The sequence below is a fragment of the Mandrillus leucophaeus genome, unplaced genomic scaffold (genome assembly GCF_000951045.1).
Source record: "Mandrillus leucophaeus isolate KB7577 unplaced genomic scaffold, Mleu.le_1.0 Scaffold694, whole genome shotgun sequence".
Classification (NCBI taxonomy): domain Eukaryota; kingdom Metazoa; phylum Chordata; class Mammalia; order Primates; family Cercopithecidae; genus Mandrillus; species Mandrillus leucophaeus.
The window spans coordinates 819080-845271 of NW_012107519.1; the positions used below are offsets into that span (position 1 = coordinate 819080).

General features: G+C 36.2%; 1 protein-coding gene across 3 annotated transcripts in view; it reads left to right on the forward strand.

Moving 5' to 3' along the window:
- Positions 1 to 26192, forward strand: part of JMJD1C (jumonji domain containing 1C) — a 310806-nt gene that overhangs the window by 253222 nt on the left and 31392 nt on the right. For 2 of the 3 annotated variants that reach the window (XM_012002668.1, XM_012002669.1), the window contains 9 exons: positions 3741 to 3846; positions 6704 to 6828; positions 8366 to 8509; positions 8607 to 8799; positions 8906 to 10584; positions 14879 to 15051; positions 15312 to 17515; positions 23431 to 23632; positions 25402 to 25616. In XM_012002668.1, coding sequence (XP_011858058.1) covers positions 3741 to 3846; positions 6704 to 6828; positions 8366 to 8509; positions 8607 to 8799; positions 8906 to 10584; positions 14879 to 15051; positions 15312 to 17515; positions 23431 to 23632; positions 25402 to 25616 — 5041 coding nt within the window. Of the gene's footprint in view, positions 1 to 3740; positions 3847 to 6703; positions 6829 to 8365; positions 8514 to 8606; positions 8800 to 8905; positions 10585 to 14878; positions 15052 to 15311; positions 17516 to 23430; positions 23633 to 25401; positions 25617 to 26192 lie in introns of all 3 variants that reach the window. The other variant, XM_012002670.1, reaches the window with a different exon arrangement.

Below are 26192 nucleotides of genomic sequence, written 5' to 3' on the forward strand. Positions count from 1 at the left end.
CCTCGGCCTCCCAAAATGCTGGGATTATAGGCTTGAGCCACCGCGCCCGGCCCATTAAGTGGATTTTTAATCTCACACAAGCTCAAGGCACAGCTGAAGACCTTTTAAATTCTGTGAAAGATAGTGGGTATTTATAGCTAGTTTGTAATTCCAGACCCTTAATTTATCTTATCTGTAAGTCAGCCTTGTTGACTGTATCTAACATTTAGCACGTGTACAAAATTATTCAAGTCAGTAAATATATTTTAAAGAAAACTAATTGACTTTGTTACAAGATTTGCTCATTTAACCTTTAACAATCCTCTTTAAAATAGGAATGGTGATGTAACAGAAATTCCTGTAACTTACAGAGTACTATATGTAGATGAGGGGGAGCAGTTCAGCAACAACAATGCCGTCATAAATCAGGCAGTGCATTGGGATACTTTAATTAACCAAGTAGTTCACATCATTCAGTACTCAAATGTCATAATTCAAAATTAGATGTTTTAAGAAAGCTAATTTTTGTACATAAGAAAAAATCTTATTAAAACATTTATTAAGATAGAAAAAGAAGGAAATATTAGTAACTCTCCTTTATAGATGAGGAGATTGAGAGACCAGAGTTTGAACTTACATAAAGTCGTATCAGTAGAGGGACTCAAATTAACAGTTTTTAATGGTATGCTATTTCCACTAGAAAATTAATGGTTTATTGTTGGAAAAATATTTGTATGTTGTTTAATGATCTTGGAAATACAGCCCATTATTTTAACCTGTTGAAAAAATATTTATAAGGCTGGGTGCGGAGACTCATGCTTATAATCCCATTGGGAGGCTGAGGCAGGTGGATCAAGAGGTCAGGAGTTTGAGACCAGCCTGACCAACGTGGCGAAACCCCGTCTCTACTAAAAATATAAAACATTAGCCGGGCATGGTGGTGGGCACCTGTAATCCCAGGTACTCAGGAGGCTGAGGCAGGAGAATCTCTTGAACCCAGGAAGCGGAGGTTGCAGTGAAGCAAGATTGCACCACTGCACTCCAGCCTGGGCGACAGAGTGAGACTCCGTCTCAAAACAAAACAAAAAATATTTATAAATAAATGTTGAAGAAATAGATTATATATCCTAGTAGGTATAACTTGTAAAATTTCAACATAGGCAGCTGGTTTTATAGCCCATTATTTTAACCTGTTGAATAAATAAGATATAAATAAATGAGTTATAAGTTGTAAAATTCAACACAGGCAACTGGTTATATAAACTGTACTTGTCTGCAAGGTGTTGGCAGTGCTTCTTTAAAAACAGTTTATAGCCAGGCGTGGTGGCTCACACCTGTAATCCCCGCACTTTGGGAGGCCAAGGTGGGCAGATCGTTTGAGTCCAGGAGTTTGGACCACCCTGGTCAACATGATGAAACCCTGTCTCTACTAAAAATACACAATTTAGTTGTGCGTGGTGGCGTTCACCTGTAATCCCAGCTACACAGGAAGCTGAGACAGGAGAATCGCTTGAACTTGGGAGGCGAAGATTGCAGTGAGTCAAGATCATGCCCAGTACACTACGGGCTGGGCGAGAGTGAGACTGTCTCTGAAAATAAAACAGCACAGAAAAAACAGTTTATAATTCCCTATATTATGGAAAAGGTATATGGACGTTTATGTATGGAAGTTTTAAAGTGACAGAAATTTTAAAAGAACTTGCTGTCAGAGATATCTGAAATTAGTAATGGTTTTCCTTGTAAAATAGTTTTCTGTGGGCCGGGTGTGGTGGCTCACGCCTATAATACCAATACTTTGGGAGGCCGAGGCAGGCAGGTTACCTAAGGTCAGGAGTTCGAGACCAGCCTAACCAATATGATGAAACCCCGTCTCTACTAAAAATACAAAAATTAGCCAGGCATGGTGGCATGAGCCTGTAACCCTAGCTACTCGGGAGACTGAGACAGGAGAATCACTTGAACCTGGGAGGCGGAGGTTGCAGTGAGCTGGGACCACGCCATTGCACTCCAGCCTAGGCAACAAGAGCAAAATTCCATCTCAAAAAGAAAAAAAAAGTTTCCTATGTTCTGTTTGTTGTAGACTAGACTGTCAGCTGATGTGCATTAAGCGGGTTAGAGTCTGATAGGACTTTCTAAGTGTCCACTGTATTATTGAGGGGTTGCAGAGAAAAGAGATTGCTAGAAAGTTTCTTTGCAAAGTAAAGAAAGACATGTTAATGCCCATTTTTTTTCCTTCCAAAATGACAGATTTTGCCTACTTATTTGTATGACATTTTTTCATTCTAGTATTTTCTTCTGCTATAAAGCAGTACTTCTATATATTTTCCAAGGAACATAGTTAATTTGAAGGCCCTTACTTTGTCCTGTTGGCTTTCACTATGTTTAGGTACATATCAGATAGAATATTTACCACAATATTACTCTAAAAATACAGAGTAGTGCCTTAAAAGCAGTATGAGAAGGAAACATTATACCTGGATAGACTTTGAAGAGTGAAGTATGACCTACTTGATTAGGGGTCCTTTTTTATTTTTTACACTTCAGCCACCTTTTGGCTTTTCGAAGTTGCCAAATTGTTTTTTATTCATCAGATATAGTTCACTTAGGTTAGCTCTTTTCTATTCACTGATTTCCATGATCTGCCTGTCCACTTTTTTTTTTTTTTTTTTTTTTGAGACGGAGTCTCGCTCTGTCACCCAGGCTAGAGTGCAGTGGAGTGATCTCGGCCCCACCTGCCGGGTTCACACCATTCTCCTGCCTCAGGCTCCCGAATATCTGGGACTACAGGCACCTGCCACCACACCCAGCTGATTTTTTTGTATTTTTGGCAGAGACAGGATTTCACCGTGTTAGGATGGTCTCGATCTCCTGACCTCGTGATCCGCCCACCTCGGCCTCCCAAAGTTGCTGGGATTACAGGCGTGAGCCACTGCACCTGGCCCTTCCTGTCCACTTTTAAAATAGCTGCCATTTGACAGTGCTGGTCTGTTATTCTTCCCAGCTACTCTCGTGTTACTGCAGCTGATCTCAAATGCAGGAGCAGCAGAGGTACTTTGAGAGAGAGAGAGAACAGAATGTCAGAGTCCAGCAAATTGTGGGAAATCGTGTGATTGTGTGATTCACATCTCCAATGAGAGAGAATCAGTTGTTTCTATGTCTAGATCCACCCTGTTATAAGAGTAATACCATCAATAATGTATTTTTGATTATCTGGATGCTTTGGCGCTAGTATCAAATAAAAATTTTAGCAGTAAAATTACTGGTCAGATGACTGTGAGTAGAACTTAATTTGATGACATTTAAATTAGAACAGAATAAAAGTAGTTTCAAACTCTAGAGGTTAAGTATTATGGGAAGGTCAGTAAGTCATCTGTGTATATATCAGCATTAAAATGTTCACCTCAGTTCTTCTGCCAACACCCTTAAATGACCTGATGTTATTTGATTTGTATATTGCTTCCAACAGTGAATCCCTTAAAAAGATGACGAATAAGGCTATACTTTAAAAGTTAGAAAACACATTAATTTCAGATTTTGACTTTAGGACATTGTTGTCAAGGGTCAAATCTTATCACAGATTAATTTCTTATGCTCTTTTGTTATACAGTTGCCAATGAACTATATAACTCATGAATTTGTGTTTTTGGTACATTTAGATCAAAGGAATTTTCTTCAGTCCTTAGAACGTATAGGAGGGAAAGTCTGTAACATTAATGGTAGGAGAGCGTAACATGGACCTTTCTTTTAATCTATAATTCTAGGACGACATAGACAGCCTAAACCCAGTTCTCAGGGACAACCCGCAGCTTCACGAGGAAGTGAAAGTCTGGGTAAAGGAACAAAAGGTTCAGGAGATTTTTATGCAAGGTAACTATTTTGAAGTTATGCATTAAAGTTTTTTGGATCTAGGCAACTTATCATATTTGGTTTTGGTTATTCAATTGTGTGCAATATAAATAGAAGGCCCAGTCCAATATTTTGAGTTATATATATCCAGGAAAATAATAGCAGAGTCATAATAATTTTCATAGAAAGTTGATAATTTCACAAGTTTATTAACTTATTTGAGCTAAATGCCTGTCATGAAATTACAGCCACACACAGGTGTTTTGTTGACAGAAAACTGCATATTATGGAATTCTTTAGGGTGTGTCTTTCCTGGAGAAGGAAGCATTGTTTGCAGTAGAGGGTTGCCCACAGCCACCATTTATTTCATTTGAAGAATATTCTTCGTATCTGGTAAAAGTGGCCTATTTCATCAGTGCACCTTTTTCAGAAATTTACTAATCTTTTGTTTCCTTTGTTTAGTATGTTAAAACATGTGACCTTCGAACCAGTGGGGTTTGATAATTTTTAGCAATGCCCATTTCTGTCAGTAAAATCATGTATTGTAAATACAGGCTTTTTGGAAATTGAATGGAAAGTGAGACAATATGGCATGAACAGTTGTCGAATGTCTTTGCGAATGGAATTTTGTTGTTAAATTCCCATGTTTATCTCAACCGTCAACTTCCATGCCATTAAGCATCAAGAGAGACTCCCAAAGCTGTTTGCTGTATATGGGCATGTACAGTAGTGGATCATCTACATATTTAATTCTTCCTAGGTTAAATATTCTTTAAACTTTTCTATGGAGAATTTCAAACACATACAAAAATGGAATATTTCAGTGAATCGCCTATCTCCCAGCCCCAATAACTATCAAATCTTGGCTGATCCTGTGTTGTCCATACCCCCTTCTATCAAATTTCAGACATCACCCTATTCTATCCTTTTTTTTTTTTTTTTTGAGACGGAGTCTGGCTCTGCTGCCCAGGCTGGAGTGCAGTGGCCAGATCTCAGCTCACTGCAAGCTCGGCCTCCCAGGTTTATGCCATTCTCCTGCCTCAGCCTCTCGAGTAGCTGGGACTACAGATGCCCACCACCACGCCCGGCTAGTTTTTTGTATTTTTTAGTAGAGACGGGGTTTCACCGTGTTAGCCAGGATGGTCTTGATCTCCTGACCTCATGATCTGCCCATCTCGGCCTCCCAAAGTGCTGGGATTACAGGCTTGAGCCACCGCGCCCGGCTCTATCCATTTTTTAAAACAAAACATGCTGAAACATTATTCTGAAAAAAGTAATAGTTTTTAAATTTTAAATAGTAGGTATTGCAAGTTTTCATTTGTCTTACAAATGTCAAATATTTTAACAGGTTTGATTTGTTTTTTTAAAATCAAGGGATTCCGAAAAGGTCCACACATGGTGATTGTTTGGTACATCCCCTTTGTTGCTCTTTTTGTTACCTTTCCTTGCAATTAATTTGTTGAAGAAACCAGGCAAATAGTATAAAAATAATATTTTGTTTCTGCATTGTATCCTTAGAGGAGAAAAGATTAAGGGGCAGTATAGTCCCTATTCATTCTATGCAGAATTGTGTGAGGCTGACTCTAACCTATGTTAAGTAGTGGGAACAAACCAGTGTGTAAACTGTTTGTTAATGGGAATTGAAAACTGATCATATTTGAAGTTACTCTATAAGCATGTCCTATATTATTTAGAAAAAGTAATACAAAGTCTTATTCTTCAATAGTTAGAAAAGACTGAAGTTTATATAATTGATATGGCTACTAAACTGTTTACGCATCACCTCCCTTAAATTATAGCCAGTCAACATCTTTACTTTTCTCTAGATGAATGTATTAAATTTACAGGTGGTATGGAATATTTTCTACAGTTCATTGATTTATATATATATTTTTAAAGCTGGCAGAGGATTAATTGTTGAATCTGTTGTAACTGTAGAAGAAAGAACATCAGAAAAATAAATTCAGTCCCAGATCTTTGACTTAAAATTTTACCTAATCTGTCAACCTCTCATTTTCTTGATTTTTGTAAAAGGGCTAACAATACTTAAGAGAGAGAATTAAATAAGCACTTGAAAATTTTGAAAGCACTTTGTAAATTATTAAGGTACAACAGTTTTTTCCCTTTCAGTTTTTTGTTAAAGTATTTGATACCATTTTAATACCTGTGAATTAAAGATCATTTTCATCTCAGTATCCTCTTCTGTAGAGTGACTTGTTTTATTAGACACATCTGAATATCTGTAGATAAATATCTTTAATATTTAATTTTTAAATTTTCTAATGGATATCTATACAAGAATATCCTTTGAAAAAGTGAGTTTAACACCAAAGTGTACCATATTTTGTTAAAAATTTTTAGTGCTGTATGTATAAATTCACTTAGCCAATCTCTTTTTTAAGACTTTTAGCAGCTTTTCCTGGCTGTTATAGCAAATCAAAATTTGTAGTTGTTTATGGTAAAGTTTTGGCAACTGGAAGACTCAAACAAACATCAAGTTGCAAGTTAACCTTCCTATTTCAACCATGGAAGTCAACTTCCGCAATCTTACTAAGTAGCTTTGTGACCTTACTACATTCTACACTATTGTAACTTTGCATTTTGAACTGTTCTCTTACTAACTTGTGATCCTAGAAACCTTCCTTCTCTCTTATTTTATTTCTGTTGAATCAGGAAGTATGTAGGTCTAGTGCAGTGTATATAGTAACTTCAGAGTGATTCATTTGAAAGGATATTTATTTACTTCTAAAACATTTTTTTGAAAACTAATAGTTGGATATATTACTGTTATACACTAGCTCATGTTTCTTCTAAAAGGCAGTTATTAAATGAAAATGTCTCCATTTAAGATATTTCTATTTCTTGTGTTTTTTTTAAGGTCCTTATTCCTTAAATGGATACAGAGTGAGAGTATATAGACAAGACTCTGCCACCCAGTGGTTTACTGGCATAATTACTCATCATGATCTCTTCACCCGCACCATGATCGTTATGAATGATCAGGTAAATAGTTCGACTGATATTTTTGTAGAGATTTTAAAAGTTCAGATCGTCTGTGCCCCCCAAAATACATCAACAATTTGATACTAAATAATTTTTTTCTCTATGGTTTTTGGTCCTGTAATTCTAGTAAGTTTAAGTGTATCTGATATTTCATAGAGGTCATTTCAGGTCATAGGGAGACAGTGATGCTCAATTTATTTCAACACTGATAAAATCAGTTCCTAAAATAGAGGCATTAAACTCTTTTAATTGATTAGTCTTTTCAAAATCCTTAGATCAGCTTAAATTTTCTTTCTCAGAGTTGCAGTTTTTCTGTCCCTCCAGTAATAAAAATGTTTCCCAAATCGTTTCTTTTCATCAGTGAAAACTTAAACACAAACGCTACAGTTCTTCTCACATCAGATGTCAGTGTTGGTATGCTCAATTAAGTTTTATGGTGAATCTTAAGGATTATAGGTTTCCTATGGAGTTTCTTTGTTTTGTTTTGTTTTGTTTTGTTTTTGAGATGGAGTCTCGCTCTGTCACCCAGGCTAGAATGCAGTGGCATGATCTCAGCTCACTGTAAGCTCCGCCTCCTGGGTTCATGCCATTCTCCTGCCTCAGCCTCCTGAGTAGCTGGGACTACAGACACCCACCACCACACCCGGCTAATTTTTTTGTATTTTTAGTAGAGACGAGATTTCACCATATTAACCAGGATGGTCTGGATCTCCTGACCTCATGATCTGCCCACCTCGGCCTCCCAAAGTGCTGGGATTACAGGTGTGAGCCACCGAGCCCGAATCCTATGGAGTCTTAAGTACCAGTCTGAAAGTCTTGAGATTTCAGTTGTTTTTTTTAATACAAAAAGTATTCATTTTTAAAGCTGTTGTTTATGTAGAAAAAAATATTTATACCTTCCTGCCTGATTGGATTGTGGAGATTATCTGATAGAGCTCTTTTATACACAATTCAAAGTGAATACTTTGGTTAAAATGTAGATAAAATGTTAAATAAATGTTATTCTTTCATTGCGTTTGATTTTTTTCCCTAAAACAGTGACAAACTTTTACCTCTTAAAGTAGAAAACTGCCTTGAATTGTTGAAATAGTTTTAACCGCATTTTAAAAATTATTCATTTGCACAATTTTTATCTTTTTCTTCTCCCTAGAGTCTACCTCTGAGTTTTATTTTAGAACTGCTTTTTGAAAATTGCTTTCTGTTTTTAAAATACATTTCATATCTTGGCATCTGTGCTTTTGTTTTGAGTATCATTGTTGGCATCTGTATTCTTGATTAATACCCTTGTTTTTCAAGATGTACTTGCAGTAAATATATTTGCTTTTTAATTATTGGTTAGCAGTTGAAATGGTAAGTTTCAGAATGTTAAAAAGGTAATTTTGTCTTAAGTGAATAAAGTAAATTATTGTAACAGAATCTTATAAATTAGGGATCCCAAGCTGATTTCTAAACATTTCTACCGAGTAAAGAAATTATACCAAATATTTGATTAGCTCATTCTATTTAATTTTTGTTTTTGTTTTGTATCATGGATTAGGTACTAGAACCACAGAATGTCGATCCTTCTATGGTTCAAATGACCTTTCTAGATGATGTTGTTCACTCTTTGTTAAAAGGTGAAAATATTGGCATTACATCACGACGCAGGTCTCGTGCCAATCAAAACGTCAACGCTGTTCACGTATGTATGTTATTAGGGATGGATTTCTGTAAAATATTTTTCCTTAGGCTAGTAGAAACCAGGCAGTAAACAATTACTGTTAATTGGTTGTTTTTAGAGCCATTATACACGTGCTCAAGCAAATAGTCCCAGACCAGCAATGAACTCCCAAGCTGCTGTACCAAAACAGAATACGCACCAGCAACAGCAACAAAGAAGTATCCGTCCAAATAAGAGGAAGGGCTCAGATAGCAGTATACCAGATGAAGAGAAGATGAAGGAGGAAAAATATGATTATATATCACGAGGCGGTAGGACCCACTTTTTTTTTAAGGGAATGAAAACAAAACAAAAATACGTTTTAAAATATGCTTATTTAATGTGAAAAATAAGATTGTTCTTTCTTTAATCCTACAGAAAACCCTAAAGGTAAAAACAAACACTTGATGAATAAAAGAAGGAAACCTGAGGAGGATGAAAAGAAACTAAATATGAAAAGACTTCGAACTGACAATGTTTCAGACTTTTCTGAGAGCAGCGACTCAGAAAATTCAAATAAGAGAATAATAGATAATTCATCAGAACAGAAGTCAGAGAATGAATTGAAAAATAAAAATACTTCAAAAATAAATGGAGAAGAAGGAAAACCCCATAATAATGAGAAGGCAGGAGAAGAGACCCTAAAAGATAGCCAGCCTCCCTGGGATCAAATACAGGAAGATAAAAAACATGAAGAAGCAGAGAAGCGGAAGTCTGTTGACACTCAGCTTCAAGAAGATATGATTATCCATTCATCAGAACAATCCACAGTTTCTGATCATAATTCTAATGATTTACTTCCTCAGGAATGCAGTATGGAAAAAACACATACCATGGAATTACTACCAAAGGAGAAGTTTGTATCCAGACCACCCACACCAAAATGTGTTATTGATATTACAAATGACACTAATTTAGAAAAGGTGGCTCAGGAAAGCTCAAGTACCTTTGGCCTTCAGACACTTCAGAAAATGGATCCTAATGTTAGTGATTCAAAACACTCTATTGCAAATGCAAAATTCTTAGAAACAGCAAAACAAGATTCTGACCAGAGCTGGGTCAGTGATGTAGTTAAAGTGGATCTTACCCAATCAAGTGTTACAAATGCTTCTTCAGGAAATGATCACTTGAACATGGAAAAAGAGAAGTATGTCTCTTACATTTCTCCTTTAAGTGCAGTTTCTGTCATGGAAGATAAGCTGCATAAGCGAAGTCCACCTCCAGAGACTATAAAATCTAAACTTAATACTTCAGTAGATACTCACAAGATAAAATCCAGTCCGTCACCTGAAGTTGTTAAACCCAAAATAACTCATTCTCCTGATTCTGTAAAGTCTAAGACCACTTATGTGAACAGCCAAGCTACTGGTGAAAGAAGACTGGCAAATAAGATAGAACATGAGCTGTCAAGATGCAGTTTTCATCCAATTCCTACTCGAAGCAGTACATTAGAAAATACAAAGAGTCCTCTTATCATTGATAAAAATGAGCATTTTACAGTTTACAGAGATCCTGCACTTATTGGGTCAGAAACAGGAGCTAATCATATTTCACCTTTCCTAAGCCAGCATCCTTTTCCTCTTCACTCCTCATCTCATAGAACCTGTTTAAATCCAGGTACCCATCATCCTGCCTTAACTCCTGCACCCCATTTACTAGCCGGATCATCTAGTCAAACTCCATTACCTACCATTAACACTCATCCTCTGACTAGTGGTCCACACCATGCTGTTCATCACCCTCATTTACTTCCCACTGTGTTACCTGGAGTGCCTACTGCCTCCTTACTTGGTGGCCACCCACGACTAGAGAGTGCTCATGCCAGCAGCTTGAGCCACTTAGCACTAGCACACCAGCAACAACAACAGTTGTTACAGCACCAGTCACCTCATCTTCTTGGACAAGCCCATCCTTCTGCTTCATATAATCAGCTTGGACTTTATCCAATTATTTGGCAGTATCCAAATGGAACACATGCATACTCAGGACTCGGTTTGCCTTCTTCTAAGTGGGTTCACCCAGAAAATGCAGTTAATGCTGAAGCTTCATTAAGGAGGGTAAGTTACACTGTAGTTTGCCACATATCAATATAAATGAACATGTACAGGTGCTTTTTCAATATTCCATCTATTTTTTAGGTCATTTCCTATTATAAAATATGTTAGAACTTTTCGGTTGTTTTTCCATACACTTAGTAACCTCAAGAGTGGGAGCTGAAACCTCAGAAAAGCCTGTTTATAAAAAGAGTTAGTTTAAGGAAGTAAAACTTTATAGATTGTAATATTTATTTTACATATAAATTTTGGGTATATTTTCTTTTTTTCTTTTTTTTTTTTGAGATGGAGTCTCACTCTGTCACTTGGGCTAGAATGCAGTGACATGATCTCGGGTCACTGCAACCTCTGCCTCCTGGGTTCAAGCTATTCTTCTGCCTCAGCCTCCTGAGTGAGTAGCTGGGATTACAGGTAGCTGCCACCATGCCTGGCAAATTTTTGTATTTTTAGTAGAGACGGGGTGTTACCATGTTGGGCAGACTGGTCTTGAACTCCTGACCTTGTGATCCACCTGTCTCGGCCTCCCAGAGTGCTAGGATTACAGGCATGAGCCACCGCGCCTAGCTGATTTTTGGTATAAAAATTATACCAAATTATGCATAATTATAATTATACAATAATTATGTGATAATTATAATATATAATACAAATTATACATAATTGTTTTGCTCAGCCAAATTCCCAGAAATGAAATTTCTAAGATTTATATAAAATTGTAAGGCTTTTGATAAATATTATCAAATTATTCTTAAAAACAAATTATTATATTCTGCAGATGTGTATTTGTATATTAATGGTATAGTACGATGTTTGACTATTTAACCCCCTTGTTCCCTTAAGGGTGTTCAAGGTTGCAGATTCCCAGTATTTGAGGGTAAAGCTGCAGCTGAGATTTTGTCTGCCTAACACAGTATTGCTGAAGGTGGTGGTATAAGGCTCTTGTTCATTCATGAGCTATGTGGTTTCTATAGCAAATTCATTTTTACACTAAAAAATGGTTGTTGAGAGCAATACTTGCCCCGGTATAAAAAATGGAAAAATTGATATCACTTTTAAACTCCCAGGAGACAGCCTTGTCCTTTGTACATCCTAGGATGCTCATCAAGTATCCCCCAGAATCTTTTTTTAACACCTTGTTTGTTTTCGTGGTTAAAAAACACACACGTACATAACATTAAATGTGCCATCTTAAACATTTTTAAGTATACAGTTCAGTAGTGTTAAGTATGTTCACATTGTTGTGCAGCAGGTCTCTAGAACTTTTTCATCTTGTAAAACTGAAACTGTAACCATTAAACACTAATTCCCCTTCCCCGCCAGCCCTTGGCAACTGCCTTTCTTCTGTTTCTGTGGTTTTCATGACTTTAGATACTTTCTGTGAGTAGAATCATAGAATATTTATCCTTTTGTTACTGGCTTATTTAGTTTACAATATTCTTGAGATTCATCCATGTTGCAACATGTGACAGGATTTTCTTCTTATTTGAGGCTGTATAATATTCCACTGTATGTATGTGCCCTATTTTCTTTCTCCATTCATCTGTGTGTGGACACTTGCATTGCTTTCACCTCTTGGCCATGGTGAATAATGCTACAGTGAACATGGGTGTTTGTTTTGTTTGTTTCTTTGTGGGGTTTTTTTTGAGACGGGGTCTTGCTCTGTCACCCAAGCTCTAGAGTACAGTGGCGCGATCTCGGCTCACTGCAACCTCTGCCTCACATGGGTGTTTTTAACACCTTAATGTCATCTTTTTTGACAGCTTTCTAAAGTAAAGTGAGATCACAGTTGGGGGTGGTGATTTAGAAGGCAATTTTAGTGACTTTCTCTTTTACTCAGGGATAATATTTTTTACATATAACATTAGTGATGCCAATAGATAAAAGCATGCTGTTCGTCATGCCAAAAGTTTGTGAAAGGAGAGATTATGTTTTGGGTAGACAGTGGCCACGAGTCTTCTTATCATTCCCAAGTTGTGATGGATACACTTTTTTTTTTTTTTTTAGATGGAGTCTCACTCTGTTGCGAGGCTGGAGTACAGTGATGCAATCTCAGCTCACTGCAGCCTCCGCCTCCTGGGTTCAAGTGATTCTCCTGCCTCAGCCTCCCAAGTAGCTGGGACTACAGGTTTGCAGCACGACACCTGGCTAATTTTTTGTATCTGTAGTAGAGACGAGGTTTCACCATGCTGGCCAGGCTGTTCTCAAACTCCTGACCTCAAGTGATCCGCCTGCCTCGGCCTCTCAAAGTGCTGGGATTACAGGCATGAGCCATCAAGCCCAACCATGTGATGGATTAACTTTGATGATAAGAGGCACCAAATGGTTGATGCTACATCTTGCATAAGGTCTACCAGTTTTGAAAGATGTTTCCTGTGGTTTATTCCTGTTGCAAACATGGACTCCTTTTGGCTCTACTTTCATATGACCTTTGGCATTTAATGAAGTCTCACCAGTGATCCCCACAGTTTATTCTGCACCAGCATCACCACATTTGAGGTTGACAAGATCTCAGTTCCAGAATTATGCTGCCATTGATCACAAGCTTCCCATTACCATTTTGGAGGGTGCTGTTGATCTTGTGGTAGATGGGAATCCTACTAGAACCTGTATGTTACATAGTCAAACTCAGTGAAGAATCACTACTGACTATATTATCCTCTTTACCAGAATAGAAAGCAGGCCTGGTGGTCCAAGTGCCCATATTATCCTCTTTACCAGAATAGAAAGCAGGCCTGGTGGTCCAAGTGCCCTACTGCACTCACATTATTAATTCAAGGTTTCTGGTTTTATTGTTGCACTCACATTTTTATTCTGACCCTTCATTCTCATGTCATTAACGTAGCTGCAGCTGCACAAAGATAAGCTAGCTAGAGGAACCCAGGGGAGCCAAGAGCTTGCTAAAGATTTGTGTCTTTTTCCTTAATATCCAAACTCTGGAAAACGGATTTAAGTAACTTAAAAATGGCTTGGAAAGGAGCAATACTCAGTATGTGTCACATATATATGGACTTAGACCATGACTGTCTAGCCTCCGTGTTTATAAGTACATAAAATATTTTACTAACTGGTCATAAATGTGTTAAACTAAAAACAAGTGTATCGGATTTTTATTTGTTGTATAAAATTACAGCATAAAGGAGTAAATTTGAATAGCATTTTGAGCAAAAAATAAAAATGTCTTATCCTCTACTGTTGACCAAAAGTGAAGAAACAATACAGGCATAAGACACTATTATTAAGAAATAATTTTGAATGGCATTTTATACATCAAAACTTTGTTGTCATTGCCATAATTGATTGCTGTTTAAGATTTCTGGATCTTGTGGAACTGAGGCCGTTTGAGACACATATTTGATCCTTATGTGTATATTTATGTATTTTTCTCTTATGTGGGGTTTATGGCTATAGTGTATGTTTTTAATTTAATTTCATAGCAGTATATTTTTGGCATGATATATTGCTTTTGCATTATTTTAAGAAGTAAAATGTATTCCCTTTGTTAGGGAGTAAATTAGAGAAAATACAAAGGAGATTGTATTTTCCTGCTATTTGACTGTCATCCTGTTAACAAATTCATAAAACATGTTCTGGAAGAATGTCAGTGAGTCAGAATATAGAAAAATCCTTAAGCATGTAATCAGATGGCTGCATGTCTCGATGTAGAGGTTGCTGTCACCTTATATTCAGTTACGAGACAGGCAGCATATTGATGTAAAAAATTAACTTTATTAAACCTCTATACCTCCAAGGTTAATGGTCCAATCTTGTTTATAGCTTAGAGTGAAATGGGGAGTGCATTTGGGTTTTGAAATGTAATTATCTGCCAGTTGTCAGTAAATTGTTACATTGGAAAAGTTAATTATTTCTGTTGACAAAAATTGACAAATTAATTTGGTTATAATTTCTACTTCTGGTGAAATGTGTTTTAGGAATATTCTGTTTTTACTGTTAGCAATATATATTCTTTTGCTGTTAAAATCTTAGGAAATCATATAAGCTAGGTTCTGTATATGGCATTTATAGTAAATTAAAGGCACTGATTTCAAGATCTATTTTTAGTAAGATGACAATAAGTTATTCTTTAATACTGATTATGATATGGAAAAATCTGTATAATTATGTTATTTGACTATTTCTCATAAGATGTATTTAGAAAAAGTTACAAGTTTCCCAAATAAGCTGCTATTTGAATGAACTCATAAACCACCAAGATCATACCCAGTCCTACTGTGACACGGTGTTTAGCTTTTTCTAGTAACTGAAATCTAGGTTTTTTGTTTTGTTTTGTTTTTAATAGAATTCTCCCAGTCCTTGGCTACATCAGCCCACCCCTGTGACCTCAGCAGATGGTATTGGATTACTTAGTCACATTCCTGTCAGACCTTCCAGTGCAGAGCCTCATCGGCCTCTTAAAATTACAGCCCATTCCAGTCCACCACTGACAAAAACTTTAGTAGATCATCATAAGGAGTAAGTTCACCAATGCTTAAAAATTATAAATACCTTGTTCATAATTTTTCTTAATTCACCTTTTAAACAGTTAATTTTAAGTTAACACATATCTTAAGATTAGGCTTGTTCTGTTTTGATATTTCTTCAAATTTGTTGTAATAATAGAGTACATGCAAAGATGTCTTTTACTTTCATAGTAGAATGATATTGCATAGAAGCTATCTTTGTATTTTGCAAGAAAAAGTGGTTACAGAAATATTTGTGTATTTTCTTTACAGAGAATTAGAAAGGAAAGCTTTTATGGAACCATTACGGTCTGTTGCATCCACATCAGCAAAAAATGACCTGGATCTAAATAGGTCACAGACTGGAAAAGATTGTCACTTCCATAGGCATTTTGTGGATCCAGTATTAAATCAATTACAGAGACCACCCCAGGAGACTGGAGAGAGATTAAACAAATACAAAGAGGAACACCGTCGAATTCTTCAAGAAAGTATTGATGTTGCTCCCTTTACAACTAAAATCAAGGGACTTGAGGGTGAGAGAGAGAATTACTCCAGAGTGGCATCATCATCGTCCAGTCCTAAAAGCCATGTCATCAAACAAGATATGGATGTAGAACGCTCAGTATCAGATCTTTATAAAATGAAGCACTCAGTGCCTCAGAGTTTACCCCAAAGTAACTATTTCACTACATTGTCTAATAGTGTGGTCAATGAACCACCAAGATCATACCCATCCAAAGAAATTTCAAATATTTATGGTGATAAACAGAGTAATGCCCTTGCAGCAGCAGCAGCCAATCCTCAAACTCTGACTTCATTTATAACATCTCTTTCAAAGCCTCCACCTTTGATTAAACACCAACCAGAAAGTGAAGGTTTAGTAGGCAAGATACCAGAACATCTTCCTCATCAGATTGCATCTCACTCAGTAACAGCCTTCCGAAATGACTGTAGGAGTCCTACCCATTTGACAATTTCTTCTACAAATACACTCCGCAGTATGCCTGCATTACATAGAGCACCAGTATTTCACCCACCAATCCATCACAGCCTGGAAAGAAAGGAAGGCAGCTATAGTAGCCTTTCCCCTCCAACTTTAACTCCTGTGATGCCAGTAAATGCTGGTGGTAAAATTCAAGAGTCACAGAAGCCTCCAACTCTAATACCCGAGCCAAAAGACTCTCAGGCAAATTTTAAGAGTTCTTCAGAACAGAGTTTGACAGAGATGTGGAGACCTAATAATAACTTCAGCAAAGAGAAAACCGAATGGCATGTGGAGAAAAGCAGCGGAAAGTTACAGGCTGCTATGGCATCTGTCATTGTGCGTCCATCTTCTAGTACAAAAACTGATAGTGTGCCAGCAGTGCAGTTAGCTTCTAAAGATCGAGTTAGTGAAAGATCTTCAGCTGGGGCACATAAAACAGATTGCCTCAAACTAGCAGAAGCCGGAGAAACTGGAAGAATCATTTTGCCAAATGTGAATTCAGACAGTGTTCACACAAAATCTGAAAAAAACTTTCAGGCTGTCTCACAGGGCAGTGTTCCCAGTTCAGTCATGTCTGTAAATACAATGTGTAATACCAAAACGGATGTAATCACATCTGCTGCCGATACTACCAGTGTTTCCAGCTGGGGTGGTTCAGAAGCAATTTCTTCTTTATCAAATACCATTTTGGCCTCTACATCATCAGAATGTACATCTTCAAAAAGTGTCAGTCAGCCAGTGGCTCAAAAACAAGAATGCAAGGTCAGCACCACAGCACCAGTTACGTTAGCCAGTAGTAAGACAGGAAGTGTTGTTCAACCCAGTTCTGGGTTCTCAGGCACAACTGATTTTATCCATTTAAAAAAGCACAAGGCAGCATTGGCTGCAGCTCAGTATAAAAGTAGTAATGTCAGTGAGACTGAACCTAATGCTATAAAAAGTCAGACACTTTCAGCCTCCCTTCCTCTTGATAGCACTGTAATCTGTAGTACAATTAACAAAGCAAACTCTGTAGGAAATGGGCAAGCTTCCCAGACAAGTCAACCAAACTACCATACTAAACTGAAAAAGGCCTGGCTCACCAGACATTCAGAAGAAGATAAAAATACTAATAAAATGGAAAATTCAGGGAATTCTGTATCAGAAATTATTAAGCCATGTTCTGTCAACTTAATAGCCTCTACATCTAGTGATATACAAAATAGTGTAGATAGTAAGATCATAGTTGATAAATATGTAAAAGATGATAAAGTCAATAGGAGAAAAGCCAAAAGAACTTACGAATCTGGCTCTGAAAGTGGAGACTCAGATGAAAGTGAAAGCAAGTCAGAGCAAAGGACTAAGAGACAACCTAAGCCAACTTACAAAAAGAAGCAAAATGATTTGCAGAAGAGAAAAGGTGAAATAGAAGAAGATTTGAAACCCAATGGAGTTCTCAGCAGGAGTGCCAAAGAAAAAAGTAAACTGAAGTTGCAAAGCAACAGTAATAGTAAGTCAGTTACTTTGTTTTATCTCAGGTAAAATGGGCTGAATGTTTTAGCTGAATTAGTGTGCTGCTTTAAAGATCAGTGAGCTTAAAGGCATCCTTTGTCTTCATTTGCATGCCTTACCTTTATGTGTATGCTCACTGATCTCATTTCTACATTTCACAAACATTTCCCCTTTAAGAGGAAATGAGAGAACACTTATTCCTCCATTTTTAAAAGACTTGTAGAAATATATGTTTTACCTGACAGTCATTGTAAGTAATTTGCATAACTCAGCGTGGAATTTAGTAGTTACTCGTATTTTGGCCATTTTTAAGAATTGTCAAAATGCAGTTATGACTGTCACACCAAAAGTGGATTCGTAATATCAGCTAAGATATTTACCTCTACCAAGATGTAGTCAGGAAAGAAATTCTACTCACATATGCATATTTTGAGGCACATTTCTAGAAGACAGTTACATTTGTCCCTGGGTATACCTGTGGGGGATTGGTTTCAGGAACCCCCCCCCCCCCACGGATACCAAAATTCACAGATGTGCACATCCCTTATATAAAATAGCATAGTACAGTCATGTGCTGCATAACAACTTTTCAGTCAGTGACAGAATGCACAGCTGGGCACAGTGGCTCACTCCTGTAATCCCATCACTTTGGGAAGCTGAGGCAGGAGGATGACTGCACCACTGCACTCCAGCCTGGGCAACAGAGCAAGACCATGTCTCAAAAAATAAACAAAAAATGATGGAATGTATATATGACAGTGGTCTCATGAGATTGTAAGACTATGTTTTATTATACCTTTTTCTTTGTTTAGATACGTAAATACTTTGTGTTACAATTATCCATAGTATAAAGTACAGTAAATACTGTACAGCTTTGTAAGCTGGGTTTGTGTAAGTACATTCTATGAAGTTCCCACATTGAGGAAATTGCCTAATAGTGTATGACTATATTTGCGTGAAACCTACACACATCCTCCCATATACTTTAAATCATCTCTAGATTCCTTATAATGCCTAACACAATCCTTACACATCACTTCATTCATGCAGGATTGAACATAGTACTCTGCACATGGCAAGTTAAAGTTTTGCTTTTTTGGAACTTTGTAGAATATTTTTTTCTCTTGAGTATTTTTGATCCATGGTAGGTTGAACCCATGGGTTTAGAACCCACAGTTAATGGAGGGCCAATTTTACTTCAGAGTAATATGAATGTGGACTATATTTCACTCTTATATCATCTGGTGACAAAATGGGAAGCTTATGGAAATTATTATCTATTTAATGCTGCTCATTCAAACAGTCCTTAATGGGTAAAAATTAATATAAGGGGAGGCTTGTGGTTTTGTGTATTCATTTCGATGTTAAAGAATTGCCAAATTAATAGCTTCAAAACTGATTTTATATCCTTTGTGGCAACAGCTGGACAAACTAAGGGATACTTAACAGTAATATTCACTATAAAGTGTTTCTATATCATTTTACTCTAGTAGTAGTTTTTCTCAGTTTGCTTATTTCTTTTTAGGTATGTTGCACAATGCAGAAAGCACTTAGTTTCACTATGTCCGTGTGTTCATCCACATACAATATATGAAATATCTGTGACAGTGTGGACACTCAAGAAGTACTTTCACAAGCACTTGGATGCTTGAAGGCTCCCATTTGTGCTTTTTAACTGAATGAGGTTTTCCCACATGCCTGTGTGGAAACCAGAGGCAAAGTGAAGGAGAGGAAAACAGGAGGATGGAGTCATAGAAAAGGACAGTCAGAAAGTGAAAGAACAAAGGACAAACTCAACTAGAGCCAGAGACTGACAGACTGAAATGCAAGCATAGTCAGAAGACAGAGAGGGGGATTAACATCGAAGGATACCTGCCATTTACTTGACTATTGGATTATATACAGAGTTGCTTTTTCTTATGTGTTCCCCTTACTCTCCCTCACTGCCCCCATGAATTCATAATAGGCTTAGTGTGAGCAATTTAATTGTTTCTTTTCTGTTTTATATGACATTTCCTTTGGTGTTGGGTGTTCAGATACTTGAGTAAAACTTAAAAAGCAAAAACAAAAAAACCAGATAGGTACCTTCCAGGTTTTAATGCCTAGAAAACTCTCGTGAAGTTAAATTTATAAAATTAAGTCTTAGTGAAATACGTATTCTCTTTTCATCTTGGGACGAATATACATATTCACAAGTAAGTTATAAGAAAAGGACCAGAATGAGTGCCTGTTTTCTCCCCAGGTTGTAATGTTTAGTCAAATCTCGCCTGCTTGGTAACTAGCATGTAGCTTTAGAGAGGCTGTTTTATGACCCATTTGTTCACCAAGTCCAAAGTAATATTAAGTCAATATTAGATGTCGTCTGTTAATTGTGGACAGAGTTGACTTGCTTTTCTTCTAGGCTACCTAGAAAAGTTTTTTTTTCCTTAAATATTTTTTAGAGACAGTCTCCCTATATTGCCCAGGTTGGAGTGCAGTGGCTATTCACAGGTGTAACCATAGTGCACAGCAGCCTCCAACTCCTGGTCTCAGGCAGTCCTCCTGCCTCAGTCTCCTGAGCACAGAAAAGTTCTTTAAGTTGGTAGTTTTCATAAGTCAGGGAACTTCTAAATATGAATGGATTATCTACTTCATAGATTAAATAATGTCCATTCTCTTTCTAATGTTTAATAGAATTGTCATCAGTCATGGTCAATCAAAAAGAATGAGTTAGGCTTACACCTCAACTGTGTAATGTGATTACGTACGTCATGATACATGTATAATTATATATTTTATATACACATACACATAATAGTGTGTTTCTTAGTACATTAAAGCTAGATATAATAGATTCTGTTTTATCTACTGTTTTGGAATGTTTTCCTATCTGCTACCTTTTTGTTTCTCTTAATTAAAAGTCAGCCACTTTTTCGCCACTGATTTTTATGTTTCATTTACTTCTATCTTACATTTTATCTAATTTTTACATTTAATTTTATGATCTGAAACTGCCACTATATATAAATACATAAATTCTACAATACACAAAACCAGTGGTTTATGATCACAGTTAATTTCTGTATCTCCAAAAAAATATTTTTTTAAGGGGGTGGCACATTAGAGATTAATGTTTGGCGAGTATTTGTCTCTTATTTTCTTCCTCCCCAGTTTTCTGTTAGAGCAGCTCGTTTGTGGATTTGCTACTAGAGAACTAAGGTTCTTACTATAAATGAAGAAGTATCCATTGAGTTAGGTATTTTTTTGTTGACTAAGTATCTTAATCTCAAACTTTTAGGTTTTATATATTGCCAGTAAAGTATATATATATGGAATTGAAGGATGAAGTTTTCTTTATTGTACAAATACTATGACAGTTAAATTCATAAAAGGAGTTAGTTGCAGTCGTGTGTGGCCTTGTCTAGAAGCAAAAATTATAATATCAAAAGCTCTCCGTATGAATTGGGCGTTTTAAGTCTTTGTACTCATTTATTATTTTATTGAAAAAAGCTCCAGGTGCCTGTTTTGTGTCACATAATTGAGATTTGCACTTTGAAATGTCTGATTCTTTAGTACTATCTAACTTGTTCACAGTGGTATGGTGATCCATACTCTGAACTGTTCCATTATCTGGAATTAAAGGCATATAATAAAAATGGAAATAGACTGTATTTAGTTTATTCTAGTGTAATAAATTGAAAAGTAAATAGATGATTAGAAGCAAGTGTATCAAATAAAAGCTTTTATCAGCAGTATAACAATTCTGTCATTCATTCCAACTTGCAAAAACTCTGAATATTTTACACAGTTCATAGGAAAAATCTGTCTTTTGCACAGTGGAGGAAATAACCTTTTCCATAAGTCTTCTGGAAATGGGTTTATACCATAACTGGGAGATGTGGTGTGTGGTTATACACGTGGGTGTTTCTCTAGTGGATTAAGCCAAATGGCTCCTTACCCTAAATTAGAGACAGAGAGGGGAAAGCATGTAATTACAAAGAACGAGGCAGCAATTCTAGAAGTGCTTAATAATTGGACCTGATTTCAAATGGGCCACTCCATATGGTTTATTTAAACACAGTGCTTTCTAAGTTTCTGCAAGAAGTATATAGTCTCAGGAGAATAGCTGTACCTCTGATCCACACATTGGGCATGATTAGAAAACACAAGGGTAGGAAATATAGTTTATTCTTTCTGCATGACAGAAATAGCAAACTGTGTAAATCTAATGTCTGACATATAGATACAGTAATATGGGTGCAGTAAGAATACAATTAGAAGTTAAAGCCAGCAACTAATTGCTGATCCCAACATAGCTTGCTTTTATTTTATTTATATATATTCCAGCCTGGAATCCAGTGGCACAATCTCACCCTACTGCAACTTCTGCCCCCTGGGCTCAAGCAGTTCTTGTGCCTCAGCCTCCTCAGTGGCTGGAATTACAGGTGCGTGCCACCACACCTGCCTAATTTTTGTAATTTTAGTAGAGACAGGGTTTCACCTGTTGGCCAGACTGGTCTCAAACTCCTGGCCTCAAGTGATCCACCCACCTCGGCCTCCCAAAGTTCTGGGATCACAGGCATGAGCCACTGCGCCTGGACCCCAACATAGCTTGTCTTTTTTCTTTCTTTCTTTCTTTTTTTCTTTTAAGGACAGAGTCTTGCTCTGTCGCCGGGCTGGAGTGCAGTGTTGCAGTGTCAGCTCACTGCAACCTCTACCTCCCAGGTTCAAGTGATTCTCCTGCCTCAGCCTCCCGAGTAGCTGGGACTACAGGCACACGCCACCATGCCTGGCTAATTTTTTGTATTTTAATAGAGATGGGATTTCACCATGTTGGTCAGGCAGGTCTCAAACTCCCGACCTCAGGTGATCCGCCCGCCTCAGCCTCCCAAAGTGCTGGGCTTACAGGCATGAGCCACTGCACTTGGCCAACCTGCTTTTAAATAAATACGTTTTTAAAAATTTTAATAGACAACATTTAATTTTTGGAGTTCCCCTCAGTCCAGAAATTCTTCCTACTCTCTAGATGACAGATGACTTGAGCCAGTGTTCTTATACTTATTAAACAGAAGTCAGTGAATGTGATGGAGCAATGATGTAGAGTATGTAAATAAGTTGATTTTGTTTTCATATATTAGACTGTAAAATGCATTAGAGTTTTGTCCTTTTTACTTTTTTGATAGCTTTTTTAATTCATCAATAAAGATAGCCAAGTTAATTTTTTTTTCCTTTTACTTTCTTCAAATGCTTTTATTTTTCTAAAAGACACTGCCACCATCAGTATGTTGATATCAAATGCAGGGTATTATAATAAAGGAAAGATGTTAGGAGAAATAGCTCAGCACGTCTTCTCCCAAATACAGTGGTATTATAAAATTACCACTTGTCTTAATGAGCCACACTTACCTTGGAAAATCAGATGTGTATTTCAATAGAAATATGTTGAGACTAACCTGTAGTTTCTAAATATATAAACCTTTGATCTTTACGTTCTTGCTGTGGATCTTGAAAGAGCTTTCTCCTACATAAACCAACTTTTGGTATAGAAGGACTGTATTTTCAGTTATTGATATACACAGAATGTGAAAATTCTTACGTTTGCTGTTATACATACATGAATATTTAATATTTAAAGAGTTTAGTCAGCTGGAAAACTTAGTTCTCCATTTTCAGTACCCTGACATAAGAGAGGTTCATTTGGTTAGTAGAATTGGTTAGTAAGTAAATAGAAATGCTGCTGCAGACTTTTTAGTCATTAATTGGTACCTAGAGCTGTTAATGTCTTTGCTTCTTTACTGAAGTCTTACTGTATTATCACAATATACTGACTTGAATTTCATGTATATATATATATATATGACTTGAATTTAATCTCAAGGAGTTTAACTTTCTACAAAGCATAACCTTGCTAAAACTTTCCTACTGATTTTACAGCTGGCATTCCTCGTTCAGTATTGAAAGATTGGCGTAAAGTCAAGAAGCTGAAGCAAACTGGGGAATCCTTTTTACAGGATGACTCCTGCTGTGAGATAGGGCCTAATTTACAAAAGTGCCGAGAATGTAGACTTATTCGCAGTAAAAAAGGAGAAGAACCAGCTCACTCACCAGTATTTTGTAGATTTTACTACTTTAGACGGTAAGTGGAAATATGAGATTGGGAAAAAAGTAATTTATTGATTCGGTATTGGAAATTATATAGTTGTTATTCTTAGTGTCCCTTTTGGATGGGGGAATAAGTCTTTGAGTCTCCATGTTTTGGAAACATTATAAAAGAGTTATTAAATGTTTTTTGTGCTAACTTTTAACAATTTCTAACTATTAGACTAAATACATAATTATTACTTATGTTCCGTATGACCTTTCTGTTCTGAGAGATTTATTCTTAATGAGAAAAAGGTTTTTTTCTGAACAGTTGTTAACCTATATACTAATTTTATATAAATATTACCAAATAATAGTTTAAAATTAAAAACTTAAAGGTAGACTTGTAAGAGTTCAACTAAAGAATAGCTGGATAACCCAGACAGTAAAGACTAATTAACATGTCACACTCCAGAATCAGTCATTTCTAGTTGTGAATTCCATCTCTGCCCCTTAGTTCCTGTGTGAGTTTATTAACTATGGTAGGACAGCTAAGCCTGTCTCATCTGCAAAATGTAAATGTTAGTACCTACCTAACAGAGCTTTAATGAAGGTTAAATGAGATAAAGTATGCCAAGTCCTTAAGCACATATGAAATGCTCTATTGTTAGCTGTAATTACCTGAGAAAGGTAAGAAATTCAGTTCTCTGTAAGAAACTGAGACACTTTACTCTGCTGAATACACTATGCTAGTAGCCCAGTATAGACCTCCAAAAATACGTGTTGATAAGAATGGACCAGGTTCTCTTTCTTCGTCACTTTGTAGCCAACAATCCCCAAAGGACAGACAATTTCAGGGAATAATTATAAGAGGTAATACCCATGGAAGTGCAGAAGAGATGAAAAAAGGAATCAAAAGGAAAGTAGGTTTGAGGTGATAAGAAAATCTAGGAAAAGTCTGAAGTAAAGAAATATTCAGACAAACATTATACCATAAAACCAAAATAAGATGCTGGGTTATGACAAAAAGGAGAAATTTGGTTTAAAAAGAAGGAAACTTTGGAAAGATAATGAAGATATGAAAAATAGGGATAAATGAAATGTTGCTGTTCATATGAAAAACACAGTATGACTTATATTTTAGACATCACCTATTTGAGAGTAAAGAGAGTTAAGTACAAGATAATTGAGGAATAACCACCAGCCAGTAAGAGAATGGCAATTTTGGCTTCCATTTACTATAAACTTCTCTGAATAGAGTAGTTATTTGGATATCAGAAGCTAAGAGCAAGTAAGCACATCAATGGGGTTGCTATAAAACTATTAAGAATTTCATCCTTGTTCTCAGTCACTTCAGTAATGTTTCAATTTAATTAATGAAAATGTATGTATACTTGGCATTTTTAAAGTCCTCCTCGTGAAAGGCTTAAGTTGATTTAGGGCATTTCAGCTTTAGTGATTCCTGATTTAGATTATGTATAAAATAATAGCATTGCTCTGGGCAACATTGGACCCACATTTTTACTCTTGTCATTCATCAAACACTTAAACAGTTTTCATTTTGTTGGAGTTAAGTAAATATAAGTGATCTAATTTCTTGAAATAACCTAAAATTAGTACTACTTATTGCCATTTGCATAACACCTATGAGTTATTTAAATTAATTCAATAATTAGTGTGTGAAGAATTAACCTGTTTTCCTGTTTTTAATGTAATTCATATTTTATAATACAATATAAACATAATTATAAATTTACAACTTTAAAGACTGGACTTACATTTTAATATGTTGGTACCTAATGCTTTTATGTTTTAATGTTTCAGGTTGTCATTTAGTAAAAACGGAGTAGTTAGAATAGATGGTTTCTCTTCTCCTGACCAATATGATGATGAAGCTATGAGTTTGTGGACACATGAAAATTACGAAGATGATGAACTAGATATAGAGACTTCTAAATATATCTTGGATATAATAGGTGATAAGTTCTGTCAATTAGTAACATCTGAAAAAACAGCTTTGTCCTGGGTGAAAAAGGATGGTAAGGAAGTTAAATATAACATGAACTGCACAAATTTCGTTTTAAGAATTTCTCTTTGAATTATGTTTAATCTGTGAAAGAAGTCCCTAATCTTATCTAATCTTGTTTTTTAATTATGTTAATGATACCTTTTTACAATATGTATTTAAGGTTACAGATATTTTCCTGTAGAGGGTGAATTGAGTCAATTAACCATTTATGAAATCACAATAGCATTTTGCTGTTTCTGCCATTACAACGTAAATTAATGTGTTAAACCCACTTTGGATGCAAATTGTGAAATTTCAACATTTGACTTATAAAGACATAATCTACCCCAATTATTTGTATTGGAATCTCACCTTTACTCCCTGTTTAACTGTTTCCTTTGGCAAATAACCTGTCTGGGTATCAAGCAGGTCTGGAAAATAGGAAAGATAACTATGTCGTTAATTTGTTGAGAAAGTTACGTTAATTATGTTTACTTAAGTACTTAATAGTTCGTAACATAGTAGACGCTCTAAATATTAGCTTCTTTTCCTTCCCTTCCTTGAAATCACTGGTTTGCCCCTCAGGGGACGCTTAGCAATAACTGGA